This window comes from Oncorhynchus keta, chromosome 20, assembly GCF_023373465.1.
Source record: "Oncorhynchus keta strain PuntledgeMale-10-30-2019 chromosome 20, Oket_V2, whole genome shotgun sequence".
In the NCBI taxonomy this organism is placed as follows: domain Eukaryota; kingdom Metazoa; phylum Chordata; class Actinopteri; order Salmoniformes; family Salmonidae; genus Oncorhynchus; species Oncorhynchus keta.
The window spans coordinates 2,466,126-2,491,981 of record NC_068440.1 but is presented as its reverse complement, the minus strand read 5'-3'; the positions used below and the strand labels follow the sequence as shown (position 1 = coordinate 2,491,981).

Below are 25,856 nucleotides of genomic sequence, written 5' to 3'. Positions count from 1 at the left end.
ATCATGTGTAGTTAACTATTATGATTGATTGATTTTTATAAGATAAGTTTACTGCTAGCTAGCAACTTACCTTGGCTTACTGCATTCGCGTAACAGGTAGTCAGTCTCCTTGTGGAGTGCAATGTAATCAGGTGGTTAGAGCGTTGGACTAGTTAACTGTAAGGTTGCAAGATTGAATCTCCTGAGCTGACAAGGTAAAAATCTGTCGTTCTACCGCTGAACGAGGCAGTCATTGAAAATAAGAATGTGTTCTTCACTGACTTGCCTAGTTAATTTAATCTTTATTTAAGGTGTAACATTTTGGGGGGGGCAAATCGGTGTCCAAAAATACAGATTTCCGATTGTTATGAAAACTTGAAATCGGCCCTAATTAAATCGGCCATTCCGATTAATTGGTCGACCTCTAGTTGGTACTTCCACTAAGGGTGCTTTGTCCCAAGGTGCAGGAGACCGGCTCCAGGTGAATCCGGCTCAATTTAACCACCGATGCTCATCTGGTTTTGTGTCTTTGTTCTCGCCTTTAGGGAGAAGATTGGATCTACCACAATCCTCTGTGGAAATCTAACTGACACAAGAACCAGACTGCTCTAATGGACACTAAGAGCCTCTCTCCCCCTAAACGAGGGGCCAGGATAAGGATGGAACTGCCACTCGCTCTCCATTGGGACCAGAGATACTGACTCTTAATGACATGGACAAAGGTCCCACTCATGGGAATCAAGTGGTTTCCACTTGAACTACGAGGGTGGGAGAGACCGATGTAGCTTTTTATAGTATTCGAGGTAGAGAATTTCAATTTCTTACTTTGCCAGGGCCTTTTGCAAATGCACGCTAATGACATGATTTGCCACTGGTATTTCCTTCCAGTTGTGTTGACACACACATGATCCTCTTCGGTTCAAACGCCTTTATTTGTCACGCAGCATCAGAATGCAGTGGTAGGAGGAAGACGGCATACAAGTGTTGGTGGCAAATATGCTCGGAGGTATGTTGTTACATTAGTTCCCGACAAATGCTGTTGACTAGGAGCAGTCTCTTATCAGTTGCTATTCTATCCATCCAGACCTTTGACCATTCCTGAAATGACTCTTTGCCTGTTCTTCCATCACCCTTTTACTTTACACAGTCAACACTCCATTGGATCCCATCTTCCCCAGAGGGGTTTCCTCCTTCCAGGGATGTGTCCTTAGCATTGATATCACATAATTAAGCTGGATCAGTGAGCCACAACCCCATTCTCACAGAGGGGCACCGTCTCTCCACATGTCAATCAGGATATGAGGTACTGTGGTGGTGGTAAAGGGGATGTTTTTGGTTTACGTTTTCCCAAATACTATATCGGATTGCCTTTATTTAGCCAAACATCTCATGGAAAATGATTTGCGCCACCTTTTTGTTCTTAGAAAAGTGATCAATGTTATATTGTCAACCATCCATGATGAGACTGAGGGGCTTGCTGTGTTACATTGTAGTACCTATACTAAATGGCAGGGTCATCTTACAGTGAAGAAAATTAGCTGTCACAAAGCTGTCCAGTTTCTTGTAGCACTCAAGTGTGACCTTGACATCAGGCAATATGCAGATGCATGAATTTGATTACCGAGTCTCCAGCACTCAGTAATCAAGACGTGCAGATACACATTGTGGGTTATTTGGAAAGATTTGTCCACAAAGATGGCATTTTATTCACCATATGTGTCAAATTGAGATATTCTGACTGTATTTGGGTTTTGTAGAGCACTGTGATGTACCAAACTCCTCATTCACTTGGATTTAAAAAACCTATGCAACACCCCATTTGTTATTACATAGGTTGAAGGTGGGAATGGGGGCATAATTGTTTTGTTCTAATAAATGTGCCCTGGAAATCACTGTGCCTGTCTGTTGTCTTTGTGGAAAATGTAGAACAGCTGGAATTAAGGCCAATGCTGCCATCTTGTGGTACACTTTGTAATTCTCTGAAGCCTCAGTTTATATACCAAAGTATAACTTTTATAGGATAAAGATATTTCCACAAAAAAGTATCATGGAATCTGTTTTTTTAGAATGTAATTCTATCGTTTCGCACCTAAAAAGTAGCCTTGTATTCCCCAGTCCCACATGTCCGTTCCTGGAATTGACTGAAGCAACTTAGTAAAAAACACCCTGCCTGCAAACCTAGAAGATATTCCAAAGACACTTCTTCAGGCAAACACTTTACACTGATAGTATACACAAATCACTTCTTACAAACTTGAACCTTTTATTTAGTCTACATTTAAACATGACTGAACAACAATGTAAAAAAATCTAACTTGGAAGTTGAGGGGGACCAGGGGTCGTGAAATAAAATCAATGTAGCGGTGAGGAAGAGGCGCTGCACTGCTGAAAGTTGGAGAAGCAAGAGGAGAAAGTCCACCATCCCCAACAAAAAGCAAACCTGTACACTTTCTATATCACATTAAGGCTTAGTCCCCAAAGATTGTTAAAAAGAAACACGAGTTCCTCAAGTGTGTGTTTGAGCAAGGTCGATATGGCATTTTGTGAGGGGACAGAACAAAGCAATTTTATATAACTTGTGTGTAAAGGAAAAAGCAAGAAGTATCAAACAAACCATACAAAAAAGTATTCCTATGATCTGTAGACCGCATGCACACACATGTTCAACACACATTTCTAATTCACAACAGGCCCAGTACAATGCCAGGGGGTGCACCCCTCTGTCCACTCACTGGCAGCCATCTTGAGATTCAACACTTTAGTTTTCCTGCTCTTAACTACGCATCTACTCGGCAGCATTAACATGTGTGTCTGTGGACCGGCAAAAATGACTGAGTAGACAGAAGGACATGTGGTGATGAAGAGACCAGCAATGAGGCACGAGGCTCACAGACCGGACTAGAACGCGCCCCCCTGCAGGTTGGAGGCCTAATTAATAATCACTACATTTCACATAGAATTGCTTTTTTTTTTTTTTAACCCTAGCAGCAGAATATACAATCTAAGCAATTTCAGGGGGGAAAGTTAAATTCACATTCTTTTCAAACAAAATCTCAAGTCCCTCCTAAGGACAATTATTGCATTCACTGTTCCATCTGCTGCCATTAAAAACATCACGACAAAGTAAAGAGAAATCTGCGTATTTAAATCACCACAATAATCCAATATATTATAACCCTTTGACATTTTCTTTACATAATATATTTACATATTAGGCCTTTTATTTTCGAAAGAATTGTCTCAGTTAACGACAAATTAGAGCCAAACAAAAAAATGATTTAAAAAAAAAGTTACAGATCAGCTGTGCCAAGACAATGGAATTGTTCCTTACCGCATACCATTCGTTGTCAGGAACATGTCCTCAATTCCAATGGTTCCTCACTCTCAACGGCAACACATTGACATGTGCCAAGGAGCAAGATCAAGGGCTCTTTGGTGCAATTGCTCCCAGCCTCAGTTTCCTTTCTCTTTATTTTGTCCCCCTCTAGAAATAAGTTTAATGTACCACAACATTTACGCTCACCCCGGTTTCAGCAGCTCTGTGCCTTGCCACACATTCAAGTACAAAAAAGAAAGAACGAGCAAGACAAAAAGTCCTCTGGCTAAAAACGGACAAAAGTTCTGGGGCTAGCCAGATATGACACTTCACCCTCCCCAACACACAGGATGCTGCGCTCAGAGGACTAGCCCTCGAGGCTAAGGGCTAACATTCCAGACAATGGCCGTTGTTCTTCTTCATTGGTAGAGTTCTTTGCTAGTTGCATTTTTTTTGTATGTTGTCAGTCTTCATTATTTCTTGTTTAGTTTCTTGCCTTTCTTCAGGACCAGCTTATTCCTGATGTGTCCTCGCTTCCTCTTAGAAGTCTATAATGAAACAAACTTTGGTTTACAAACCACTTTTCAATCGGCAATTTTTTCCTATACATCTACAAATCAGAATGTGAGCGCACACACACATTTAACTGTAGGAAACAAAAGTGAGTTGGCTCACATTTTATGAACATTTCCTTTTGGTGGCTAAAATTTGAGAAGAAATAATCATATGTAAACTCACTACACCAGTATCATATAATGTCTAACATTCATTAGCACAATGAATGCTGAGAGGCATGGAAGCCTTGTACCTTTTTGGAGGTGTACTTCTGCCTGGGCACGATGCTGCGGAGCTTGTGCTCCAGCGGCTCCCTGTTCTCCAGCTTCTTCACCTTGTAGATGCGCACCAGCCAGTGCTCCGAGGTGAACGCCTCCTCAAGGTGCTTGAACTTGATGTCTTTGTTGCCGATCTCGGCGTTGCGGGTGCGGTCGAACCCAGGCGGTGTCCGGAAGTCCAGCTGAGAGATAAGGACAGCAGTAGGTGGGGTTGAAGTTGTTGGCGAGGGCGAGGGCGGCTAGTGACTGAGCTGAGCTAAAGTGAGTATGGTGGTTGACAGTTCACACAAGTGTTGCATTTTTCATCTTAATTTCAGTTTTAGGCTCTTCCCCTGCTCTTTTAAATCTGTACATCACTTCACCTATCCCTCCCTCTACACGTTACCCGTCTCTCCCACCTCCTGATCGCTTTTGTCCTCGTCCCTTCCACAAAACCAATCTCTGTTCCCTTGCCTTTATCGTTCTCTTAACCTGTCTGTCCATCTCCTTTATGAGTTAAGACAGCTAGGAGACAGCTTTGCCTGGCTGCATGTCTGTGGACCCTACTGAAACAGCCCACTGATCCTTCACTGAGCAGCTGGCCAGGCAACACGCAGCTCGCTATAAGTACCTGGCAGCTCTTCGCTCTCATATCTCGCTTGTACCTGCCAGAGCATTTCTGAGCGCTTCCCCTCCCACCTTCATCCTTCCCCCAGGCTTGTCAGCACGTCCATAAGCCGCTCTGTTGCCCGTCACTCAGTGCTTACTGTAGTCTGCTGTTGCTTCAAGTACTTCACCACCGCTCACCTGCATCTCGCCGAAGCGGTAGTAGGACATCTTGTACATGAGGCAGTTGAGCAGGACGGGCGAGCCGGCCTTGTCCACGCGGAACTCTCCCTGAGGGGTGAAGTAGTCACTCTCCTGAAGGGCACATGGGCATGAGGAGGGAAGAAAGAGAGACGAGGGTTTGGACCAAATTTCTTCAAGGACACATCAAATAGCAGAAACTGAAATAACTGCCAACTCGCCACCCTCGCCACCAATTGTTCGGTTCACGGCTTTGATATTCAAAATAACATGCACATTTTCTTTTTACAAATCTGCACTGGATATGTCAGTGAAGAAAATAAACATAGCTAGGAACAGCAATGTCCTTGGGTTTGCCTCGACTGATAGATTACTGGATGGCTGTGTTGACCCAGGTTCATCAGCAGAACAACAAGTATTAAATAGAAGAATGAATGAATGAAGGTCCTTCTGAATTGGGAGGCGTCCATGAACCCAACTAGGTCTCAAGAAACCAGGCACTCACCCGAATGTCCTTGGGATGCTCTCCCTCCGCTATCCTGACCATCCACAGGAACTTGTTGATGTCGTCGCCTGAGTAACCAATCACGCCCCCGAAGATGATCAGCACGTAGTCCACGTCCAGACTCCTCATGATCTCGTACGCTGCACTCTCATTGGACGACATGGCTTTCCCCACCTACAGAGGGAAGACGAGGGAGTTTGAGCAGAGGAGAGTGAAATGGCAGAGGAAAGAAGAGGCAGATAAAGATGAGACGTGGTGGGAAAAGGAGAGGGAGGTATAAAGACTCCAAAAATAGGCAATACTCGCTTCTCAAAGTTGCGCTGGCCCTGTGAAAATCAATCAAGTCATAAGAGCAAGAAGAATCCCACACACATTATTGCAGCTCCTACAAGTGAATGTATTGAATTCATTGATGCAAGTTAAAGTCAAGAAACGTGTCTACTTCACTTTGGAGCATGAGGTCTGAGTTGAGTTGAAATCCCCAATTCCCCCTTTTGATGGGGTGTGACTCACCAGTGCTATATGACTGTTATTCCATGTGTTGTTGTCCACTAGGGTGGTTCGATTAGCCATGCCTGCTATCTGGTAGCCATAATCCCACCAAGACATAACCCTCGCGTGCTCGTCTGTGTTCTGCCTCAGCCAATAGTAGGCCTCCCTGAAGTCATCCAGGATGTTCCTCGTCCTATGGGGAGTGACGGAGTTGAGGAGTTACGGGAATGACAGCCAGGCAACCACATGTTTGGTAACCTATTATTATGGGATCCTGTGAGACAGGGATGACGAACCAATATTGTAACCAAACAAATATATGTGCGAGGAGTTCGAGTCGAATAGTTTTGACTTTCTAGTTTACCATAGTTCTAAATGTCGAACTGGAAAATAAGCAGCGCACGTCATCCTCGCATTGAAAGGTCAGTACATGGAAAACTATTGAATAGCAATATTAAGACTCATTGGACACGAGATACAATAACCAGGTTAACACTGAGCTCGTCAACATCACAACTTTCTGATGAAATATGAACAAGCCCTTTTATGAGAGTGTGTGTAAATGTATGTGCGCGTGTGAACACACACTATATGTAAAATAGTGTGTGGATTTGGCTATTTCAGCCACAGCAGTTGCTGATAGGCGTGTAAATCGAGCACACAGCCATGCAATCGACATACATTGGCAGTATAACTGCCTTACTGATGAGCTCAGTGTCTTTCAACGGGGCATCGTCATAGGATGCCACCTTTCCAAACAAGTCAGTTCGTCAAATTTCTGCCCTGCCAGAGCTGACACTAGCAAGTGTCCACATACTTTTGATAATGTATTGAATATGACGATAAAAAGTTTGGGCACCCCTGACAATTTCCATGATTACCATCTATAAATAATTGGGTGTTTGGAGCAGCAATTTAATTTTGATCTATCAAATAACTGATGGACACAGTAATATTTCAGTAGTGAAATGTGCAATATGCATCAAAACAAAATTAGACAGGTGCATAAATTTGGGCACCCCAATAGAAAAATCACATCAATATTTAGTAGAGCCTCCTTTCGCTAAAATAACAGCCTCTAATGAGTGTCTGGATTCTGGATGAAGGTATTTTGGACCATTCCTCCTTACAAAACATCTCCAGTTCAGTTAGGTTTGACGGTTGCCGAGCATGGACAGCCCGCTTCATATCATCCCACAGATTCTCAATGATATTCAGGTCTGGGGACTGGGATGGCCATTCCAGAACATTGTACTTGTTCCTCTGCATAAATGCCCGGGTAGATTTTGAGCAGTGCTTTGGGTCGTTGCCTCGTTGACATATCCAGCCCCGGTGTAACTTCAACTTCGTGACTGATTCCTCAACATTATTCCCAAGAATCTGCTGATATTGAGTGGAATCTATGCGACCCTCAACTTTAACAAGATTCCCAGTACCGACACTGGCCACACAGCATGATGGAACCCCCACCAAATTGCAAGTGTTTTTCTTGGAAAGCTGTGTTCTTTTGCCGCCATACATAACGTCCCTTATTATGACCAAATAACTCAATCTTTGTTTCCACAGCACCTTATTCCAAAATGAAGCTGGCTTGTCCAGATGTGCGCTTGCATACTCAAGCGACATGTTTGTGGCATGTGTGCAGAAAAGGCTTCTTCCGCATCACTCTCCCATACAGCTTCTCCTTGTGCAAAGTGCGCTGAATTGTTGAACGATGCACAGTGACACCATCCGCAGCAAGATGATGTTGTAGGTCTTTGGAGGTGGTCTGTGGGCTGTTTTTGACCGTTCTCACCACCCTTCGCCTCTCCGATATTTTACTTGGCCTGCCACTTCTGGCCTTAACAAGAACTGTGCCTGTGGTCTTCCATTTCCTCACTATGTTCCTCACAGTGGACACTGACAGCTTAAATCTCTGCGATAGATTTTTGTAGCCTTCCTCTAAACCATAATGTTGAACAATCTTTGTTTTCAGGTGTTTTGAGGCCCCCCATGTTGCTACTCTTCAGAGGAGAGTCAAAGAGAACAACAACTTGCAATTGGCCTTAAATACCTTTTCTCATGATTGGATGCACTTGTCTATGAAGTTCAAGGCTTAATGAGCTCACCAAACCAACTGTGTGTTCCAATGAATCAGTGCTAAGTAGTTACAGGTATTCAGATCAACAGAATGACAAGGGTGCCCACATTTTTGCATAGCCTATTTTTCACATCTGATTTCATACAACTTAATATTGCTACACACAAGATCTTTGTCTGGACAATACCCCAGTACTCAGCTTTTATTAGAAAATGAATGGCATGCCACTGTGATAATTTTCTGTGACGACAGAGTAAATTATTGCAGCCTCAGAGGGGTGCCCAAACTTTTTCATACGACTGTACGGCGAAGCTCAAATCGGTAGAGCATGGTGCTTGCGACGCCAAAGGTCATGGGTTCAATTCCCGCTGGGGCCATCCAAATGTAAAAATGTATGCACACACGACGGACTACAAGATGCTTTGGAGAACAGTGTCTGCTAAATATTATTATTTGTCCTTACCCATCGTTGTTGTAGGAGGCCAGCACCACACTAGGACTGGAGTAGGCGTTGCTGGTGACCCATGTGCAGTGGACTGCGAACATCATGAGCAGCATCAACATCAGCATGGTCACTATACTCTTGATGTTGGGGCCCAGCCCCTCCTCTGCCTTCTCCTGCTCAGACACATGCTTACGCACCTTTCCTGCCTGCAGAGGGAGACCAACACACATCAAACTGGCCCACTCAACAGACGGTATCAGATATACAGAGTCAAATTATTTTGTAACTCCTTACAGGAATATGTCTATGGGTTGAATACAGCTAACCGTCAAAATAAAGGAAACGCCATCATAAAGTGTAATAATAGGGCGTTGGGCCACCACGAGACAGAACTCATTCAATGCTCCTCGGCATATAGTCTACAAGTGTCTGGAACTCTGGAGGGATGCGACACCATTCTCACATAAACAATTCCATTATTTGGTGTTTTATTGGTAGTGGGAAACTGTCCCAGGCGCCGCGCCAGAAACTGGTTTAAGTGTTCAATTGGGTTGAGATGTGGCGACAGACGGCCATGGCATATGGTGGTTATATCGTTTTCATCAAACCATTCAGTCACCACTAATGTCCTGTGGATGAGGGCACAGCCATGGCAGCCAAAATAAATGCCTGCTAAGCATTTTTAATACATAACCTAAGCATGATGGGATGTTAATTAACTCAGGAACCCCATCTGTGTGGTAGAAACTGCTTTTAATGTACTTTGCATCCTTCTTTATTTTTGGCAGTTACCTGTAGGTGTCAACTGGAACTAGCGGATAAGGGTTCACATTGTGAGAGCAGAGTACACTAAAGAGGTGTAAAAGGGGAATGCAAAACCCCACTAAAAAAGGTAGGCTTATGAGGTGAGGGCAGTTGGAGAATCTCAATTGGTTTTGGAATTTAAATTGGAAAATTCTGTTTTGAATCCAGTGTTGTTTAGTATATCAGCTCATAAACCATGTGCCATCGAATCGGTACATCGAAAATCACTTTCCAACTATTTTGCAATCTATATGGCACAGATGTCCATTTTTTATTATTATTTTTCAGAATTTTCTTTACTAATTTTGGACTTTAATGCAGGGCCGACAGACAAGTCCTTACTTGTCCCACCTTCCATTTTTGCGGTAATGCTGCAATTAGCTGGTTAACCTTTTTGGGATAGGGGGCAGCATTTTCACTTTTGGATGAATAGCGTGCCCAGAGTGAACTGCCTCCTACTCAGTCCCATATGCTAATATATGCATATTACTATTGGATAGAAAACACTGAAGTTTCTAAAACTGTTTGAATGATGTCTGAGTATAACAGAACACACATGGCAGGCGAAAACCTGAGGAAAAATACAACCAGGAAGTGGGACATCTGAGGTTTGTAGTTTTTCAACGCAGCCCCATTGAAGATACAAGACTTCCACTAGATGTCAACAGTATAAATATTGTTGGTCTGGCGCGCTAACGTGAAAGGTAGCTACGTCCCACTTAATTTGTACAGACAGTTAATGTTCCAACTGGACAATTTCTTTAAGTTATGTTAAAAACATCCTAAAGATTGATTCCATACTTAGTTTGGCATGTTTCTACGGGCTGTAACGGAACTTCTTGTCTGACGTTCGGCGCGACCTGAAGCTATACATTTTCATTTCCAGGTAAACCATATTGTTAGCTAGCTAGCTAACATTAGGTGTATTTGTATCTCAGAAATCCATTTGCATTGCTAGTTATAGCCTAATGTTAGCTCACTAGCTAACATTGAACCTAGTTGGTAAGCTTTAGCTAACTGCAGATGCATGCATGGTAGTACTGCCACGTTCAAAACAACTGGAAACTAACAAATACGAGGTCAAATCATGTCGTCACTAATCTTCAGGTCGGAAAGTCGGAGCGCTAGAAAGTGGCCTGAGTTCCCGAGTTGGATGATCGTTCAAAATGATTTATCCCCAGTCGGAGCGCTAGAAAGTGGCCCGAGTTCCCGAGTTGGATGACCGTTCAAAATGATTTGTCCCCAGTCGGAGCGCTAGAAAGTGGCCCGAGTTCCCGAGTTGGATGACCGTTCAAAATGATTTATCCCCAGTCGGAGCGCTAGAAAGTGGCCTGAGTTCCCGAGTTGGATGACCGTTCAAAATGATTTGTCCCCAGTCGGGGCTCGTTTTCCCCCATCACTGAAGTCAGAGACTTCAGAGTGGTTTTGAACGTGGCATTAGAGTTTAGATTATGGTTCATTGTTTTGCTCGCTACATGTCTAAACAAGACTTCACTAATTGGAAGTAATCGTTTACATCTTCTGTATCCTGTGCATGTGACAAATTGGGTGTGGTTAAGGCTTAAGAGGGTGTGGTTAAGGCTTAAGAGGGTGTGGTGAAGGCTTAAGAGGGTGTGAATGATGCTGAATGTGTGTAGACAAAGAGCTCTCCAGTAAGTTTTCAAAAACATGCACAGGCCAAGTGTATCAACTTCAAAGCAGATCGAATCCAGGTGGTAGGTCACATATTTAGCCATGGAGCATGTTCTGATTGGCCAGTGAGGGGTCAAGCGTCGACACACCTACAACTTATTTAATCATAAAAACCCAGCCCTTTCGTGCCACTGCCAGCGACCATCACTCTTGGTTGTGAAAATAGCTAAATTATTTGTGACACCTCTAAACATATAGCGGTACCGCCAGCACTTAGGTTCACCATTGCGTTAGCTTTGTTAAATTATAGCCCTACTGGTCATAAGATAGACAGTGAGAACCTGATCCTTGATCTGCACTCCTACTCTGAGTTGCTTTATGAGCCCTGGACCACGACTCCTGCCGACCTTGTCATAGAGGTTCCCTGAGCTCCTTTTGTCATCCTCGTCGCTGCTGTCCTCTATGGGAGGGTTCTCCCTCTTCATGTCGTCCCCCAGGTAGTGCTCGAACACGCTGGAAAAGGCTATGGCCGACAGCATGCAAACCACCGGCGTCAAGGTCAGCATCAGGCGCACCATCACCCCAGCAAAGTAGACTGCACTGATGGCATAGAGAGCCACTGGGGGGCAGCAGAGAGGCAGGAAAGGTTAAAGGCAGGATCATTTGTCAAAAGTGCATGGTGCACAACTCAGATCCTCACGGGTGTTTTTTTCCCATCTGAGACAAACTGATTTAGAGCTGGGTGAACAGATGTGCAGTTTCGGGGCTATCAATGGCATTAATTGATCAAATAAGGAGAAGGGAAAAACAGAAACCAGCTCCTGCACTGGAGCTGTGTGACACTGGTCAGCATTTCCTCCAATACACCATCTAAGAACAGGTTTGTACAGTATATCAAAAACATGTTGCCCTTGCTATAATGCATATTCTTCTCAAATGACCAGATTCCCCTCGAAATATTCACGTTTATTCAAATGATGTGTATGTTGAGTGTCAGTGTGTGTTAATGAGCCCCCGGCTTACCAAAGACGCGCTCGTCGTTGACATTCTTGATGCAGAACCAGAGTCCTGCCGGAAAGGTGCAGACCAGGATGTGGAGGTCGAAGAAGAACGACACCCAGGTGGTGGGCTGGTGCTCCGACACCGACGCGATGATGGGGATATGGATCTTAGCGTAGCTGGAGAGGGTGAGAGGGGGCAGGAAAAGAGTGATGAGGATAGAAGAGAAACATCTGGTACTTCAGGGAAGAGATTTAAAGCGCTGCTTAATGCAGACATGCGCCAGTTAATCAGACACGCTGCAGTTTATATACAGAATGTAGTCGAAGCGTGAAGAAAAAAATACTATTCTATTTTGAGAAGAAAATACTATTCTCGCATTTCCTTTGAAACTACGGATGGCGTTAAGCCCTTTCGCAGACACATTCAATTAAACAACGTGTTTCATCGATGGGAAAGTGAATGAAGGTTAGCAATGCTTACCCGGTGTCCCACAGTGAGTAGAACCGTCCACTCCACGGTGCGATGTAGCCTAAATGAACAAACAATGAATAGACAGGACTGGAAACTTGAACATGCTTTCATTAGTGGTTATTATGAGGACTTTTTGGCATATGGTTGACACTGGTGTGTATGGGTAGTGTACAGATATAATCCAGGCCGTTTCACACCGGGCCGTGATTGGGAGTCCCATAAGGCGTGGCACAATTGGACCAATAAAGGTTCAATAAAAACATTTAGAAATAAAAATGAAAGTAAATAGGGACCCTTTGGTTCAGGGCTTTTCAATTCTGGTCCCCAAGAGCCGAAACGCTTTAGGTTTTCACTGTCGCCCATTCTAACCAGGGACTGATTCCAACCTGAGACACGAGATGAGTGCAATTAACTACGAGTTAGACAAAAGACACTGACCCGTTTTAGCCCAACAACTAAATTGCCCTGCTTTAGTGGGTCAGGTGTCTGTTCAGTAGTAGGGCATATGTGGGTCGGGACTCGAGAGGAATGTTGAGCAGTGGCGGTTAAGAATATGCATAACTAACATTCTTCTTTAGTATTTTTGGTAAGCACCTCCAGTGTAGATTTGGCCTTGTGTTTTAAGTTATTGTCCTGCTGAAAGGTGAATTCATCTCCCAGTGAAGTGGAAAGCAGACTGAACCTGGTATTCGCCTGTGCGTAGCTCCATTCCATTGATTTATTTTCCTTAAGAACGCCCCGGTCCTTAACGATTACAAGCATACCCATAACATGATGCAGTCGCCACTATATGTTTGAAAATATGAAGAGTGGTTCTCAGTAATGTGTTGTAATTTGCCCCAAACATTTGTATTTAGAACAAAAAGTGAATTGCTTTGCCACATTTCTTTCCGTATTACTTCATTGCCTTGCTGCAAACAGAATGCATGTATTCTGGCCATGCTTCCCTCTTTTCACTTTGTCAATTAGCTTAGTATTGTGGAGAAATAACTACAACGTTGTTGATGCATCCTCAGTTTTCTCCTATCACAGCCATTAAACTCTAACTGTTTTAAAGTCACCAGTGGCCTCATGGTGAAATCCCTGAGCAATTTGCTTCCTCTCTTGCAACTGAGTTAGGAAGGACGCCTGTATCATTGTAGTGGCTGGGGGTATTGATACACCACCCAAAGTGTCATTAATAACTTATTTCTTCAAAGGGAATTCCACGTCTGCTTCTTTTAAATCTATTTTTATCTACCAATAGATGCTCTTCTTTGTGAGACATTGGAAAACCTCTTAGGTCTTTGTTTGAAAATAGCTGCTCGACTGAGGGACCACTCAAAAATAATGTTAAACACTATTATTGCACAGAGTGAGTATGCTTAATATGCGACTTCTTAAGCAATTTGTACTCCTGAACTTATTTCAGCTTGCCATAACAAAAGGGGTTGAATAATTATTACTCATGTGTAAAAAAAAAAAAAAAACATAATAATCTAAAAACATAATTCCAATTTGACATTATGGGGTATTGTGTGTAGGCCTGTGACAAAAACTCTACATTTGAGAAATGTTTCATGCAGGCTGTAACAACAAAATGTGGAAGAAGTCAAGGGTGTGGATACTTTCTCAAGGCGCTGTATGTGTAATGGTAAGGTATAGTGACTCACCAGTGTAGGTGAGATAGATGACGGTGAGGAACACCACCCCAGCAGCTAGCGACACCCCCAGGAAGAACAGGGTCTGGAACTCCTGCTTGGTGAGCCTGTTTTTCAGGTACTGCAGCAAAGCATATGCCTGGAGCAGTGCAAACACACCTGTGGCAGGACACACACACAAATCACAGATTTGGCGTATGCACGTTATAACAGTAACCTTAATCTCTCACGCAAGCAGGTTTATAGAGAAACATTTTGAATCAGAAGGACTTTCATGTGATGGTAGATGTGCTACAAACTGATGCTGTAATAATACATGACAACATACTTCCACCTGGCTACCCCTACCCCGGCTAACAGCTCTGCACCCCTGCAGCAACTAGCCCAAGCCCCCCCATTTCTCCTTCTCCCAAATCCAGACAGCTGATGTACTGAAAGAGCTGAATAATCTGTACCCCTACAAATCAGCCGGGCTAGACAATCTGGACCTTCTCTAAAATGATCTGCCGAAATTGTTGCAACCACTATTACTAGCCTGTTCAACTTCTTTCGTATCGTCTGAGATCCCCAAAGATTGGAAAGCTGCCGCGGTCATCCCCCTCTCCAAAGGGGGAGACACCCTAGACCCAAACTGTTACAGACCTATATCCATCCTGGCCTGCGTTTCTAAAATCTTCGAAAGCCAAGCTAATAAATAGATCACCGACCATTTCGAATACCATCGTACCTTCTCCGGAATCTGTTTTCCGAGCTGGTCATGAGTGCTCCTCAGCCACGCTCAGGGTCCTAAACGATACCATAACCGCCATCGATAAAAGACAGTACTGTGCTGCAGTGTTCATCGACCTGGCCAAGGCTTGACTGTCAATCACCGCATTCTTATAGGCAGACTAAATAGCCTGGTTCTCCAACTACTTCTCAGATAGAGTTCAGTGTGTCAAGTCGGAGGGCCTGTTTTCCAGACCTCTAGCAGTCTATGGGGGTGCATCAGGGTTCAATTCTCGGGCCGACTCTTCTCTGTATTTATCAATGATGTCGGTCTTGCTGCTGGTGATTCTCTGATCCACCTCTACGCAGACAACACCATTCTGTATACTTCGGGTCCTTCTCTGGACACTTAACTTTTGGTGACGGGGCAGTATTTTCACATCCAGATGAAATGCATGCCCAAATTCAACTGCCTGCTACTCATCCCCAGAAGATATGCATATTATTTCTAGATTTTTATAGAAAACACTCTGAAGTTTCTAAAAACGGTTTGAATCATGTCTGAGTATAACAGAACTTATGTAGCAGACGAAACCCAGAGGACAAACCATTCAGATTTTTTCTTTTTGGGGTCACTGTTTTCATTGGGAATACAGATTTCTAAGGGACCTTCTTGCAGTTCCTACCGCTTCCACTGGATGTCACCAGTCTTTAGAAATTGGTTGAGGTTTTTCCTTTGTGTAATGAAGGTAGTGTAAGTTTGTTTTTTTCCTGTATTAACCACAGATCATCAGTCTTCAATTTTATCGATTATTTACTTTAAAAATACCTAAAGTTATGTTTGAAATGTTTACGGGTAACTTTAGAGATATTTCATAGTCACGTTGCGCAAGTTGGAACCTGTGTTTTTCTGGATCAAACGCGCAAAATAAATGGACATTTTGGATATATATCGACGGAATTAATCGAACAAAAGGACCATTTGTGATGTTTATGGGACATATTGGAGAGCCAACAGAAGAAGCTTGTCAAAGGTGAGGCATGATTTATTTTTATTTCAGCGTTTTGTGTCGTGCCTGCAGGGTTGAAATATGTTCTCTCTTTGTTCACTATGGCGCTATCCTCAGATAATAGCAGTGTTTGCTTTCTCCGAAAAGCCTTTTTTGAAATCTGACATGTCGGCTGGATTCACAACACGTGTAGCTTTAACCTCTTGCTCCTACCTGACACGCAGGCGTCCCAAGCTACACTCGTTGTGAATCCAGGCAACAAGTCAGATTTTTAAAATGCTTTTCGGCGAAAGCATGAGAAGCTATTATCTGATAGCATGTAACACCCCACAAAAGACCCGCAGGGGACGTAAAACAAAATAATTAGCATAGTCGTCGCTACACAAACCGCACAAATAAAATATAAAACATTCATTACCTTTGACCATCTTCTTTGTTGGCACTCCTAGATGTCCCATAATCACTATTGGGTCTTTTTTTCTATTAAATCGGTCCATATATAGCCTAGATATTGATCTATGAAGACTGTGTGATAAACGGAAAAAAATAGCGTAACGTCATTTTTTTAAGTTAAAAAAGTCGACGATAAACTTTCACAAAACACTTCGAAATACTTTTGTAATGCAACTTTAGGTATTAGTAAACATTAATAAGCGATCAAATTGATCACATGGCGAAGTATATTCTTTAGCTGTCCGTCTGGAAATAATGTCCGGGTAAATCTCAACCAAAATATCCGGTCGGAGGCTTGAACAAATGGCTCGTCTCTTCTTCGTTTGACCAAGAAACAAAGCCTAGGCAAATGACAAGACTGTTGACATCGTGTGGAAGCTGTAGGTATTGCAACCTCAGCCCCATTTATTGTGGTTCGCCTTTATCAATGGGTTGAAGTGGCGGATGGATATATATTTCTATTTTCAGTGATCAGATTTTCCTGCGCTTTTCGATGAAACGCATGTTCTGTTATAGTCACAGCCGTGATTTAACCAGTTTTAGAAACGTCTGAGTGTTTTCTATCCACACATACTAATCATATGCATATACTATATTCCTGGCATGAGCAGCAGGGCGCTGAAATGTTGCGCGATTTTTAACAGAATGTTCAAAAAAGTAGGGGGTAGGAGTAACAGGTTAATTTGGTATCTTACATGTGTGATTTCATGAAAGTTTGATTTTTATAGTAATTTATTTGAATTTGGCGCTCTGCATTTTCTCTGGCTTTTGGCCAGATAGCGTCCCACATATCCCAGAGAGGTTAACCTCTTGAGTGTATGGGGCCGTATTTTGATGTTTGGATGAAAAACATACCAAAATTAAAATGCCTATTTCTCAGGCCCAGAATCTAGAATATGCATATTTAATTTTTTAATTTTTTATTTCACCTTTATTTAACCAGGTAGGCTAGTTGAGAACAAGTTCTCATTTGCAACTGCGACCTGGCCAAGATAAAGCATAGCAGTGTGAACAGACAACAGAGTTACACATGGAGTAAACGATTAACAAGTCAATATAATTGTCAGATTAGGATAGAAAACACAAAAGTTTCCAAAACTGTCAAAACATTGTCTGTGAGTATAACAGAACCGATATTGCAGGCAAAAACCTGAGGAAAATCCAACCAGGAAGTGGCCTCGATTTTGAAAGCGCCATGTTCCATAGCTTGCCTTCGCTCCATTTAAAGGGATATCAACCGGCTTCCCCATGGTGTGAACAGTCTTCAGACATAGTTTCAGGCTTTTTTATTTTTTTTTTAATTAGCGAGAAAGATCACATCGCGTCATTGTTTGGCTGGGAGCCAGCAGCGTTGTGTAAGCGCAACAGCTTGGAGCATTTTCTCTCTCTCTCCTATTGAAGAAGCTACATTCCCGGTTGATATATTATCGATTATATATTGTAAAAACAACCTGAGAATTGATTATAAAAAAACTTTTGAAATGTTTCTACGAACATTACGGATACTATTTGGAATTTGTCTGCGATGTCGTGACCGCTCGAGCCTGTTGATTTCTGAACATAACGCGGTAACCAAATGGAGGTATTTTGGATATAAAAATAATCTTTATAGAACAAAATGAACATTTATCGTGTAACTGGCAGTCTCGTGAGTGCAAACATCCAAAGATCAAAGGTAAGCGATATAATTTATAGCTTTTCTGACCAATCTACTTGGCTGCTAGCCGTTTGTAATATTTTGCCTACTGAGAGAGATGTCTTTAAAATAAAACGCTAAACGCTTGGTATGCTTTCACCGAAAAACTTAATTGAAATCTAACACGCCAGGTGGATTAACAACAAACTAAGCTGTGTTTTGCTATATTGCACTTGTGCTTTCATGGCGCTCTACAATTCAGCGGTGGTTGACGAAAATGATCCCGCTAACGGGATGGGTGCATCAAGAAGTTAACAACCCTCCAAACGAGCTTCAATGCCATACAACACTCCGTGGCCTCCAACTGATCTTAAAATGCTAGTAAAACTAAATGCATGCTTTTCAACAGATCGCTGCCCGCACCTGCCAGCCCAACCAGCATCACTACTCGGGACGGTTCTGACTTAGAATATATGTGGACAACTACAAATAACTAGGTGTCTGGTTAGACTGTAAACTCTCTGTCCAGACTCACATTAAACATCTCCAATCCAAAATTAAATCTAGAATCGGCTTCCTATTTCGCATCCTTCACTCATGCTGCCAAACATACCCTCGTAAAACTGCCTATCCTACAGATCCTGGACATCGTCGATGTCATTTACAAAATAGCCTCCAACACTCTACTCACCAAATTGGATGTAGTCTATCACAGTGCCATCTGTTGTCACCTACCCACCACTGCGGCCTGTATGCTCTCATTGGCTGGCCCTCTCTTCATATTCGTCGCCAAACCCACTGACTCCATTAATATAATAATATATGCCATTTAGCAGACGCTTTGGATAAAAGCGTCTGCTAAATGGCATATATTATTATATTATTATATTATTATATTATTATATATTACTCCAGGTCATCTATAAGTCTTTGCTAGGTAAAGCACTGGCTTAACTCAGCTTATTGGTCACCACAGCAACACCCACCCATAGCATGTCCTCCAGCAGGTATATTTCAATGGTCATCCCCAAAGCCAACTCCTCCTTTGGCCGCCTTTCCTTTCAGTTCTCTGCTGCCAATGACTGGAACGAATTGCAAAAATCTCTGAAGCTGGAGACTTACATTTCCCTCACTAACTATCAGCTGTCAGTGCACCTATACACAGCCCATCTGTAAATAGCCCACCCAACTACCTCAACCCCATATTGTTATTGACTTTTGCACCCCAGTATCTCTACTTGCACATCATCATCTGCACATCTATCACTCCAGTGTTAATGCTAAATTGTAATTATTTCGCCACTATGGCCTATGTATTGCCATACCTCCCTGATCTTACTACATTGGCACACACTATATATAGATTGTTCTATTGTGTCGTTTGTTTATCTCATGTGTAACTCGGTAGCACCACTTTATTATTATTATTATTTATTTTTAAGTATTTGAATAACAGGAACAGTTCAGGCTAAATGGGATCTGTTTTTTTTTCTCTGGTGTCCCTCTCTTGTGGAACTACTGATTGAACAGAGCCCCGTTTCACTTACTTCCCTCCTCTTAGCAAAACAGAGGAGCACTTCCAAGTTCCAACCCCCCGGGAGCATTCCAAGGTCATAACTCCTCCAGAACCCAGAGAGCGGGTGACACTAACAACACCCGTCACTCTGCTGCTGTAGACACGCCGCCAGATGTTACGAGCAGCTGTTGCCCGACACCAAACAAGCCCATCCTTTGAGAGAGCCTTGGTGCCTTCCTCAAAGCCCATGACGCTGACATGCTGTGCCGCCCTGTTCACCCTCGTAACAAACACCACATCAGAAATCAAACTGAAGCTACATTAGACTAAGAGGAAGCTGAAATGGATGCTGTAGAGCCATGTAGTCCTGTTACTAGGGATGTTGGCAAATGGACAATTTCTTAAATGTTCAAAACAGAGGGAAAGAAAAGTCTCTCCAATAAAACGATAAGAAAAATTCCACATTAATTCACAATGCAGCTGTGCTGCTGACAGCAATGGCTTGGGTCTCACAATGAGTCCCTTTCAGATGGTTAAGCACCTGAACTACAAATACTGTACCTATATTACACCTCGCAAAGTTTGCATTTCATCACCTTCTCATTTAACTTGCAAAGTATTGCCATACAGGACTCAATTTTCCAACTTAGCGATGACGTGGTGGAGTCGACTCCAAAATAATTGATTCCTCAAACCCCTTGCACGTAGCTTCTTGGGGCCAAGATTCGATTCTGCTAGACAGATTAGTTGCTGTACTGCCGAGAACAAAAACAAACGTGCATCTTTCATAGCGAGAGGGGAGGGGTACAGTTTAGGCAGGTCGGACACCAGGCACACCGAGTCAGAACAGTGCACTAGGCCTATCTATCGGTAATCCAAAGCTGTATCTCGTAATTGGAATGCTGTATCTTGCAATATATTGGCTTGCAATGTCTCGCAATTTCAGTAAAGCAGGGCCTATCAATGAATAGGCTAGGATATTCTACACGCAACAGACCGAAGACACACTCGCATCATTGGGGCGGCAGGGTAGCCTAGTGGTTACAGCGTTGGGCTAGAAACCGGAAGGTTGCAAGTTCAAATCCCTGAGCTGACAAGGTACAAATCTGTCGTTCTGCCCCTGAACAGGCAGTTAACCCACTGTTCCTAGGCCGTCATTGAAAATAATAATTTGTTCTTAACTGACTTGCCTAGTTAAATAAAGGTTTAAAAAAAGTAAAAAAATTAGAGGAGAGAAAGTTAAAGCTAAATGTTGTCTGGGAGTAGCTGGGACCGTTGGCGAGACAGGAACACTTAAGTTGCATCAACGAAATAGTAAAAGCGCTGCCCATTCAAGAGAACACAACTGCTTGGTCATGTTCCAAGGTGTCGGTTGAAAAATAGATCTCAACGAGACATACCTGGTTATATGAAAAAGCGGCGTGCGTCTAATGGCGAGTCCTTTTTGTGCGCTCAGGAGACAAACAAACAAAAAAGTGGCGAGGCTTACCTGCTGCCGCCGTGTGCTCGCTGGTTCTGATTGGCTGGAAGCCCACAAAGGGGATCTGCATGGATAGCACCAGGCCCACAATGTAGAAAGTGCTGTAAGCTGAGGGAGAAAGAGAGAAACAGACAAAGAAAAGGGATCGAGAGAGAGATGAGATCAAACAAAAAAGGTCAAACACAGATACTGTTCTATTCAATACCCACTATCACTTCAGTTAGAGGTATTTCTTGTGAATTGATTTTCGCAATGCAACTCCTGCGTTGGCGTAAATACAATTAACGTCTTATCTGGAGTCATTTACATAGACGTGGGAAAAGAAAAGTGCAGCGGGGGGGCCCTAACATGTGCCGGCAGTAGAACTCCCACCTTTGTAGCTGGGGGGCTGATTCTAAGTAGTGTGCCCTAATTAAGATTTGATACTTTCCTGAACACTGGAGCTTTTTGAAGTGGCTGTGACTAGCCCTGAGCACTCTCGACTAAGATTCATTATCGCCTGTTGACTGATGGAGCCAAGTAATGAACTGTGTGAAATAGAACTGCAGTTTTGGTCAAGAGGGACTCCCATTGTGGCAAGCGCCGATGCCAAAAAGGCATCTAGTTTTTTAGAAGAGCTTTCTCTATTGTAGATGAAGGAGGAAGGTTAAAACTAGATCAAAACGAGATGGTTATGAAGCACTTTAAAGGAGCAAGACCTTGCACAAGATGGTTGCTTGAATAACTATGCAAAGCCCTCTTCTATTAAAAAGGGTGCTTGAGGTTGACAGTCTCTGCGTTCGAAGCCATAAATGTCTCACAACAATGCAAAGATAGTCTGCATTAACGAATGGTTATTGTCGAAGGGTGGAATCCTTTGTTGGGGAAAATGCAGAGAGATTGAGTACAGCGGGGTCGAGGCCCTCTTTAAATAGGGTCGTCATTTATTTTCAAATCACCCAAGAATGAGGTACTGTTTACTGTGAGTAATACGGACAATCAAGAGTAACTGATGCAAGACCATTTATCTTGACCCAGCTAGCCTGCTGTTCCTTCAGCTCAGCTAAATATGTACTGCTTATGATGCTGCAGCATTTCTGCAATGTGCTGTCTCACAGTCAAATTCAGAATAACTAACCCCCCCCCCATGCAGTCACATTCAAAAGAGCAAACCGGTGTTAGTGGTTAGAGGAAAACAGGTGCGTGTGGTCACATTTCTTTAGCAGATAGAGAAGGTTTGCAGTCACATTCATCGTCAATGAGAGCTGATGAAGATTTCATCAAAAGTGTATAGTGGCTTGGAAATACAATGCCATTCAGAAGGAGGAAAACCTTTTGTCATAATGTTGATGTCGCTAGATTGACTTTAGATGCAGTATAACATTAGCTAGGGGAAGGACACCAGATTTTTGCTAGCTAACGTTAGCATTGCTAGGTATTTATGACGAACTTTGCTAGCGAATGACAACATTGCCATCTGTCTAAAGTCAATTTGACGACATGATAATGCTGGCAAAGTTGTTTCCTACAAAAAATGTTGACCACTTTAGCAATGTCATCGTATATCCAGGCACTACAGTGTAATTTAGACTAAACAGTAGTTAGCCTCCGTCCAGAATGACTGGCCTAATCACGAAGAGGGCGGCTTGAGAACGTTCATATCCATGGCATGGCGCGACCGAGTGACGGAGGTGGAACCTATGAAGAGGGTGTTGTGGTCACTCACCGATATAGACCCTCTTGCTGTAGCGCTGCATGAGCAGGAGCACAAACACATGCAGCGGGATCAGGTTGATGATGAAGACATATCCTCCCCATGCTGACACCTGCAACAGTAATACATGGACATTTGCAGTGGCACCATATAAAACCAATTCAAATCCTGTTTAACGCCATGACTGAAGTAAAATGCTTCAACTTTAAAAAGCGCCATGAAATTATGCAGCAACAATGTCAGAGAGACGCGGTGTGAAACAGAGGGGCTTATAGAACACTCTACAGAAACGTCAGCCGGAGTACTTCAAACGGCTCCATTGAAAAACCACACTGTGTAGGGGGTACAGAGCACAGACGGCGAGGGATAGTAGAAAAATGTTTCATCCTCTGTTTAGGACCGCCTTTTGGGATAAATGCTCAAACTGACACAAACCTGCTTAGCCACACAATCACACACTGCATTCACAAGTCACTCATCTATGGTTAAAATAAGTTTTGCAATTACCCCTAATTACAAAAGCAAGAGTCACCCTAGAAGGAGATAAATCGCCTCAAGTTCCTTCTGGAGTGGTTAAATGTAATTACCTTTTCACAGCCATTTGTATCTTTAGCTTTAGATGGTATGAGCCAATTAGGTACAGCTGAACCGTATGAAAACAGAGACAACTATTTTTTTGGACACAGCAGTTCTGTGAGAGATGAGGTTGCTAATTGAAAACAACACCAACCCAGAGGAAGTGGGGGGGGGGTGGTGTTGAGGAGAAAGCGAGGCCAGTGTCTCGCTCTGAGGGTCACATCCCGCAGCCTCCGGAACGTAATTTGAGCGTAATTTGACGAAACATCTTGCATATCTACTGCTAATGACCTCGCCGTTGTGTGTGTGTTTGAGAGAAAGACGCATGTGTATGAGAGAAACCTTTTCTGCATTACAACCCCCCCTTGAAACATCCAAGTGACATCCCTGTAAGGCTTTCATGCAATGGTGTGACAGTAGTTCTATGACAAGAGCACTTGTCCTTGGAGTAGCTTCCTTTACACAAAACAATGAATTAAGAAATCCCACTATGCCCTCCGACGAACCATCAAACAGGCAAAGCGACAATAACAGGACTAAGATAGAGTTGTACTACACCAGCTCTGACACTCGTCGAATGTAGCAGGGCTTGCAAACTACAAAGGGAAGCACAGCCGAGAGCTGTCAAGTGACACGAGCCTCCCAGACGAGCTAAATAACTTCTATGCTCGCTTCGAGGCGTGCAACACTGATGCATGCATGGGAACATTAGCTGTTCTGAACGACTGTGTGATTACACTCTCCGTAGCCAACTGGCAAGTGTCTCCACTGACATTTTCAACCTCTCCCTGTCGGAATCTGTAATACCAACATGTTTCAAGCAGACCACCATAGTCCTTGTGCACAAGAAAACTAAGGTAACCTGCTTAGATGACTACCGACCCATAGCACTCACGTCTGTAGCCACGAAGTGATTTGAAAGGTCGTTCATGGCCCACATTGCCACCATTATCCCAGAAACCACTCCAATTTGCATACCGCCCCAGATGATGCAATCTCTATTGCACTCCACACTGCCCTTTCTCACCTGGACAAAAGGAACACCTACGTGAGAATTGACTACTGCTTAGCTTATCACTAAGCTAAGGACCCTAGGACTAAAGAGCTCCGTCTGCAACTGGATCCTGGACTTCGACGGGCCGCCCCCAGGTGATAAGGGTAGGTAACAACACATCCTCCATGCTGATCCTCAACACGGGGGGCCCTCAGGGGTGCGTGCTCAGTCCACTCCTGACAGCACGGTCAGGCACGACTCCGACACCATCATTAAGTTTGCTTATGACAACAGTGATCAGCCTGATCACCAACAACGTTGAGACAGCCTATAGGGAGGAGGTAAGAGACCTGGCCGTGTGGTGCCAGTACAACAACCTCTCTCTCAACGTGATCAAGACAAAGGAGATGATTGTGGACTGCAGGAAAAGGAGGACCGAGCACACCCCCATTCTCATCGGCGGGGCTGAAGAGGCTCAGTTCCTTGGGGTCCACATCACCAACAAAGTATCATGGTCCAAGCACAATAAGACAGTCATGAAGAGAGGGCACGAGAAAACCTATTCCCCTCACTAGACAAAAGATTTGGCATGGGTCCTCAAAGTTCTACAGCTGCACCATCGAGAGCATCCTGGTTGCATCACTGCCTGGTATGGCAACTGCTCGGCCTACGACTGCAAGGCACTACATCACTGGGGCCAAGCTTCCTGCCATCCAGGACCTCTTTACCATGTGGTGTCAGAGGAAGGCCCTAAAAATTGTAAAAGACTCCAGCCACCCTAGTCAGACTGTTCTCTCTGCTACCGCACGGCAAATGGTACCAGAACGCCAAGTCTAGGTCCAAAATGCTTCCCAACAGCTTCTACCCCCAAGCCATAAGACTGCTCAACATCTAATAAAATGGCCACCCAGACTATTTGCATTGCCCCCTTCCCCCTCGTTTACGCTGCTATTCTCTGTTTATTATCTATGCATAGTAACTTCAACTCTACCTAATGTAAATATTATCTCTACTACCCGGTGCCCCCGCATATAGACTCTGTACCGGTACCTCCTGTATATTCAACAAACAGATTACCGACCATTTCAAATATGGTTTCAGAGCTGGTCATGGGTGCACCTCAGCCATGCTCAAGGTCCAAAACGATATCTTAACCGCCATCGATAAGAAACATGTGCAGCCGTATTCATTGATCTGGCCAAGGCTTTCGACTCTGTCAATCACCACATCCTCATCGGCAGACTCGACAGCCTTGGTTTCTAAAATGATTGCCTCGCCTGGTTCACCGACTACTTTTCTGATAGAGTTCAGTGTGTCCAATCGGAGGGTCTGCTGTCCGGAGCTCTGGCAGTCTCTATGGGGGTGCCACAGGGTTCAATTCTTGGACCGATTCTTCTCTGTATACATCAATGAGGTCGCTCTTGCTGCTGGTGAGTCTCTGATCCACCTCTACGCAGACGACACCATTCTGTATACTTCTGGCCCTTCTTTGGACACTGTGTTAACAACCCTCCACGCAAGCTTCAATGCCATACAACTCAACTTCCGTGGCCTCCAATTGCTCTTAAATACAAGTAAAACTAAACGCATGCTCTTCAACCGATCGCTACCTGCACCTGCCCGCCTGTCCAACATCACTACTCTGGACGGCTCTGACTTAGAATACGTGGACAACTACAAATACTTAGGTGTCTGGTTAGACTGTAAACTCTCCTTCCAGACCCATATCAAACATCTCCAATCCAAAGTTAAATCTAGAATTGGCTTCCTATTCCGCAACAAAGCATCCTTCACTCATGCTGTCA

At 43.6% G+C, this 25,856-nt stretch overlaps 2 protein-coding genes across 3 annotated transcripts in view; one reads left to right on the top strand and one right to left on the bottom strand.

Moving 5' to 3' along the window:
• Window positions 1–1,871, top strand: part of LOC118399142 (oxysterol-binding protein-related protein 10-like) — a 138,446-nt gene extending 136,575 nt beyond the window's left edge. The window contains exons 13-14 of one of the 2 annotated variants that reach the window (XR_004828774.2): window positions 525–985; window positions 1,127–1,871. Coding sequence is in view for 1 of the 2 variants with exons in the window: in XM_035794966.2 (XP_035650859.2) it covers window positions 525–569 (45 nt within the window). In the remaining variant the exon portion in view is untranslated. Of the gene's footprint in view, window positions 1–524 lie in introns of both variants that reach the window. The other variant, XM_035794966.2, reaches the window with a different exon arrangement.
• Window positions 1,872–2,218: 347 nt separating this feature from the next.
• Window positions 2,219–25,856, bottom strand: part of LOC118399141 (dolichyl-diphosphooligosaccharide--protein glycosyltransferase subunit STT3B) — an 86,787-nt gene continuing 63,149 nt past the window's right edge. Inside the window, exons 5-16 of the mRNA XM_035794964.1 lie at window positions 22,494–22,593; window positions 20,798–20,896; window positions 13,998–14,144; window positions 12,355–12,403; window positions 11,896–12,050; window positions 11,280–11,491; window positions 8,455–8,642; window positions 5,933–6,104; window positions 5,420–5,593; window positions 4,915–5,028; window positions 4,104–4,310; window positions 2,219–3,843 (exon numbers count right to left, since the gene is read on the bottom strand). Coding sequence (XP_035650857.1) covers window positions 3,769–3,843; window positions 4,104–4,310; window positions 4,915–5,028; window positions 5,420–5,593; window positions 5,933–6,104; window positions 8,455–8,642; window positions 11,280–11,491; window positions 11,896–12,050; window positions 12,355–12,403; window positions 13,998–14,144; window positions 20,798–20,896; window positions 22,494–22,593 — 1,692 coding nt within the window. The 3' untranslated portion in view covers window positions 2,219–3,768. The remainder of the gene's footprint in view (window positions 3,844–4,103; window positions 4,311–4,914; window positions 5,029–5,419; window positions 5,594–5,932; window positions 6,105–8,454; window positions 8,643–11,279; window positions 11,492–11,895; window positions 12,051–12,354; window positions 12,404–13,997; window positions 14,145–20,797; window positions 20,897–22,493; window positions 22,594–25,856) is intronic.